Genomic DNA, 6,000 nt, shown 5'->3' with positions numbered 1-6,000 from the left:
CCTGGTATTCATTATGATTGTGCATTCCTTTCACTAATGAAGGTTCTGCTATTTACAGAGGTTAAATGAATGGGTTGAGAAAATTAGCTTTCGAATGCCTGAAAACAAATAAACGATTTACAGGGAACAATATTCTAAATATATATTTGTGACGGCAATATGTAATTTAATTTGTGCAACCTTTTTGTCTTCAATGTATGGAAATTCATTATATGCTTTTTAAAATGTGTAAATTGCAGAAAAAGATTGCATAACGATAAAAAAAGGCAAAAAGGTTTTAAATCTTAAAATAGGCAACGGAAGCCAAAATAGGCAAAAGAGGCAAAATAAAAATTGTCTCTACACTTCCTAAATGCACAAAAACATATTTATCTCTATCTGATTCTTCAATATATCCAATCAGATAAAAAAAGGCATTTTGCCTAACTTCCGGGCTCTAATTATTATTATTATTATTATTATTATTATTATTATTATTATTATTATTATTATTATTATTATTATTATTATTATGGGGTCAGTACCTCCACTCTTTTCCAAGTTGCTGAGAACAAGAACCAGATCGCCCTGATGACAGCCAGTATCCAGTGAGAATATGGTAGAAGGAGGAGGAGAAGAAGAAGAAGAAGAAGGTAGTTTAATTCCAAAATTAGTTTTGGTGGACTTTTGAACCTGTTATAGATTTTAAAAAAAGGATGGATAGTATAAAACTATCCACGTTCTAATCACTATCACTGAACACCTCAAGTAAATCACATGTTCCAGCACAAGTACAGAGCTCTACTAACGACTGAGCCTTACAGGATAGACCATGGTACAAAGAAGTTGTTGTCTCCTGCCAGGTAGGTCTGTACTTATCCCTTGAGTGGGGGAGCGGGTATACAACCTGTCCTTCCTGTCAGCTCGCTATGTGCAGCTTTTGAGTATTTTGTTTTTAATGTTGTCATTTAATCTTCTTATGTTAATTTTAAGGACACTTTCCTTCAAAGCATTGATACTTTGTCAATATATGAATTTTTCATCTAAACAGTGTTATGTGGCTGAAGATGTTAATAATATATGAAACATGTGCCACTTTTAACCAATAAGTTGCCTTAAGCAGGTAATGTATCGACAAGGTGGAAAATAAAAAATACTTAGTTGTGAATGTGCAGCTCATTCTTGCTCGCCACTCACTGTAGAAGCCTGATTCTATAATTCAAGATTCAAGTGTTGTCTGTCAGATACATTCAGAAAAACATAGTAAAACCATGTTCGTAGAGGTTTGTTACAGCTCCTTTAGCCTCAATCTACTAATTGACGTTAGTCGACTAATAAAGTTGAAACAACTCACATGCTCAACCATGTTAAGACAAGATGGTTGCAAAATAAACAAGGAAGAATTTGTAGTTATGTTTTATATTTTACATTGAAATTCAACAGATACAAAGAGATGGGTTCAGTCTTTTCCTTCTTGAAGTTCCCTCCAATTAGCAGCGTATCTTGGGTATCTGGATGTGGAGGGATTTCCAAAAAATCGCACTTGTACCTCCTTCTCACGAGCTTTCAGCTGTGGGAAGGAAAAGATTATGCTCATTAAATCATGGCTTCACTTTTTCATAAAATAATAAAGGCCTGACCAATGAGTGTAATATCACTTGAAATGGTTCAAGCGGTTTCTCAGTGCCGTACACCATAATATTAAAAATACCAGATTTTTACATCCGCATCTCTGAAATCTTTCCAGCTAAATTTTGATAGTATTAGGTCTGTTTCACTGTACCATAACCAGGGCTCTTTCTTGAAAGAAACGTATAGGGGTACTCTAATTAGATACATGACTTAATTGGCACACACAAATTTGAAGTGTCCCTCCTAAGAGAAAGGGTGGTAGTATTAAATGGACATAGTAGCTCTATAATGATTAGCCTTGCGAGTGTACTAATTACCAACTGATGAGCCCTAACTGGCAAACTGGGGTGAAACACTGGTAACAGGAATGAGTAAGCTGGTAAATGTAATTTTTTGGTTATGTTCCGACAGCTTACTGGTTCAGACATTTAATGTCAGAAACCCTACTCGTGACCCAATGACCATGCCAATTCACGTAACCTACCAAAAAGTTTTTATACCAGCAAAATTCTAAGATGGACACCCTGAAGAGGTTTCAGAAATACATACCACAGGAGGAAAAAATCAACAATTTTTGTAACACAGTCTATTCTTGGGAGACCATTAATAGAGAGGAAAATGAAGAAGTTGACACCGAGCTCGATAGCTGCAGTCCCTTAAGTGCGGCCAGTAACCAGTATTCGAGAGATATTAGGTCCGAATCCTACTGTCGGCAGCCCTGAAGATGGTTTTCTGTGTTTTCCCATATTCACACCAGGCAAATGCTGGGGCTGTACCTGTTTTAAGGCCACGGACACTTACTTTTTTTTTATTTATTTATTTATTTATTGGTGATAAAAGGTCCCATGAGCCTCTGGCTCGTGATAGGGACAATACAGTACATACTTTTTTAAGGCAACACAATAATTACATTTCATATACAATGGCTTTTCTGTAAAGTGACAAGTACTTTTTTCTTTCTTTCTTTTTACATGTTAGGATCATAATTTTTCAGAAGTTTCTTTTTACATGTTAGGATCATAATTTTTCAGAAGTATATTCAGATATTGCATGGCTGTAATATACTAAATATGGACAATATATATATTATTGTATTAATTAAAGCAAGTTATATAGAGATTATATTAAGATATCTGTACAAGAGTAATATTCCTTCAGTTTTTTCTTAAAACATATAATCGATTTAGAGTTCTTTATAACAGGAGGCAACACATTATATTCCCTAAACATTGATGATTCTATGCCTTTCACTCCGTACTTTACTGAATTAGAATGAGAGGGATATATCCTTAATGATCCTCTAGTTTCATATCCATGAACTTCACTAAAGTGGGAGAAGTTAACAGTAGAATGGGTTAACTTCCTGTCTAGCTTATACATAAAGACTGCTGATGAAAATGCAATTTGTTTATGGAATGGCAGAATATTTGACTCTGAAAAAACTTCATGTGATGGTTTGAGGAAGGGGAATCCATACATGATTTTGATGGCTCTTTTTTGTAGGATTTCCAAATTATTAATGTAATCTTTCCTACATCTTCCCCAAATAAAGCTTGCGTATGTTAGATGTGGGTGGATTATTGCATAATATATACACTTCAATTGTTGATGAGAAAAATTACTGTATCTTAATCTGTGCATTATTCCTATCAAAGGGGTAATTTTGCTGATTACATAATCAATATGGCTTTTCCAGGAAAGTGTTGAGTCTAATATTATACCAAGATACTTAGCTGAGTTGACTCGCTCTATTACTTGGTCCTTTAGGTTAACAGTGTTAGCCGCTGTTATCTTATGGGCTGTTTTATGAAAGATTAGGTATTTTGTTTTAGTCACATTTATGATCATTTTTTTAGATAAAGCCCATTCCGATAACTTGTCCAAGTCACAATTTATGTCTTCCATAATTCGTGTTTCACATAGTCCTTTGTAAGTTATTAAGATATCATCAGCAAATACTTTACATTTCCCCTTTAGTGTTAGAGATTGTATGTCATTAATATAAATCAGAAATAGAATTGGACCTAGTACTGAGCCCTGCGGTATTCCCGTTTTTGTCTGCTGCTTAAAACTTTTAGTATCGTTAATCATCACATATTGTGTTCGATTTGATAAATAATTTTGGAACCATTTGTGTGCTAAACCTCTAATTCCTGCTAATTTTAACTTGTTCAGAAGTATTTTGTGGTCAACCAGGTCAAATGCTTTTTTAAGATCTATGAGTAGCCCTGCTGCTAATTTATTTTCATCTAAGGTCTTTTGAACATCTATTACTGTATCAAATACAGCATTATCAGTTCCTCTATTTGGGAGAAACCCATATTGATTATTGGAGAAGTAATTAGTTTTACACAGAAAATTTACCAATCTAATTTTTACTACCATTTCTATGAGTTTTCCAATTGCAGATAATATACTAATTGGTCTGTAATTGGATGGATCTGTGTTATCTCCTGATTTAAAGATAGGTACAATTCTGGCACATTTGAGTAATTGGGGTATTTCTCCACTGAGAATTGAACGGTTAATAATTTCCACAATATATGGTACTAAACTTTCAACACAGGTTTTTAATATGACATTGGTTATTTTATCTTCAGTTAAATTATTTTTATTTTTTAGAGAAGTGATAATTTTGAGCACTTCACATTCATCAGTAGGAGACATGAAAATACTATTAGTTTGACTTTCAGCTGTTGTGCTGCCATGAACTTGCTCGTCTTCAGGAAGACCTTTTCTTATATTTTCAGCTACATTAACGTATAGTTCATTTAGGTTATTGCATATGTCCTCTGTGTTTGTAATGCTGACATCATTTACCACCAGATGGCTGATTTCATGTTTATGTCCAAGCTTCCTATTTAACACTTCATTGACTACATACCATGTTTCTTTTTGGTTTTTGCAATTCTGTAATCTGTGTTCATAATACCTTTTTTGTAACTCTCTCTTCAATTTGGTTATTTTATTACTGATTCTTTTGTATTCTTCAATTACTTCTGCAGAGGGGTTTTTTACTTTAGTTTTTGAAAACAGTGAGTCTTTGATGTGAATCAGTGTTAGTAATTCTTGGGTAACCCAAGGTTTTAGGGGAATGTCTTTGGGGTTCTTTCTTTTTATTGAAATTGAGCTGGTTTCAATTCCTGTGCTGATATACTCAATAAATTTATTATAATAAGTGTTTATATCTATTTCCTCACATTTAAATTTATTTTGTAGGATATACTGATTTAATTTGTTGTAATTTACAAATTGCTTACCACTATCTTTGATTATTGGTACTGCTGGAACTGATTTTTCACTAGAAATTTCACATACCAGTAGGTAGTGATCGCTTAAGTTATTTGTTATATTGAATACATGACATTTTTTACTACTATTTGTGACAAGTATGTGATCAATTAATGTGGAGGTTGTTTTTGTTACTCTAGTTGGGTATTTGTTATTACAAGTTATATAGCCGTAAGTTGTTATTAAATTGTCATACAAAGTTCTGTTTCTGGAGGTAGAAAGCAAGTCTATATTTGTATCTCCAAGTATTATTGAAGTATGCCCTGAACTGCTATTTAGGATATTTTCTAGATCAAACAAAAAACTTGAAGAGTTACTATCCTGTGGGTTATAAATGGTAATGATTTCATATCTTTGATTTCCTTTTGTAATCATGACTTGCAGTATGCTATGAGATTTATTTATTTCATTTATGACATTGCTTTTCCATTTGTTTGAAACATAAAGCGAAACACCCCCACCTATCTGCTCTCTTACCACATGATGAGAAGTGTAGTTTTTTATTTCAAAAGCGTGGGTTAGTTTGTTGGTTAACCAATTTTCAGAGATTGCAAGAATATCTACTTCTTTAATCTGATCTAAGATAATTTGTATATTATCAAATTTATTTTTCATGCTTTGTGCATTTATGTGTAGGCCTTTCAATTCACATGATCTACTTTCTGAAACTCTATCTTTAATATAATTATAGAGGGTTTCACATTTAAATTCGTGTACTTCAAGAAATTTGTTTTCAGGATCCAGGTTTGGTTATGTAAGGACAAAAATTTGAAATTAAGTAAAGAAAGCTTGGAATTGAAGCGGGCACAACACAAGGAAAGACCCCTAGTTCCTTCCTGTCCAATCGTCACCATAAGACCTATCTGTGTCAGTGCGACATAAAGCAAATAGTAAAACAAAAAAGAAAAATGAAGAAATTGACATGGAAAACTAAAAAGGTACTGTCGTAACTATGTTTTGTACCTATTTTGTCTTGTAAATATATGTGCATATAAAAGAAAACATGAGTTTTACTTTGAAAAATCCAGTTCATTTTAGAAACAATATAAGTCAAGTTTAAAAAAAGTTAAATTTACCATGTTGTAAAAACATTAAAAA

General features: G+C 32.9%; 1 protein-coding gene across 1 annotated transcript in view; it reads right to left on the bottom strand.

The window, feature by feature from the left end:
• Positions 1–1,438: 1,438 nt before the first annotated feature.
• The window catches only part of LOC136883164 (uncharacterized), a 72,322-nt gene continuing 67,760 nt past the window's right edge, over positions 1,439–6,000 (bottom strand). The window contains exon 7 of the mRNA XM_067155344.2: positions 1,439–1,549. Within this exon, the coding sequence (XP_067011445.2) occupies positions 1,439–1,549 (111 nt within the window). The remainder of the gene's footprint in view (positions 1,550–6,000) is intronic.

Source organism: Anabrus simplex, chromosome 11 (assembly GCF_040414725.1).
Source record: "Anabrus simplex isolate iqAnaSimp1 chromosome 11, ASM4041472v1, whole genome shotgun sequence".
NCBI classification, from domain to species: Eukaryota; Metazoa; Arthropoda; class Insecta; order Orthoptera; family Tettigoniidae; genus Anabrus; species Anabrus simplex.
Note: the sequence above shows the minus strand (reverse complement) of the source record. Positions and strands in the feature narration are given on the sequence as shown.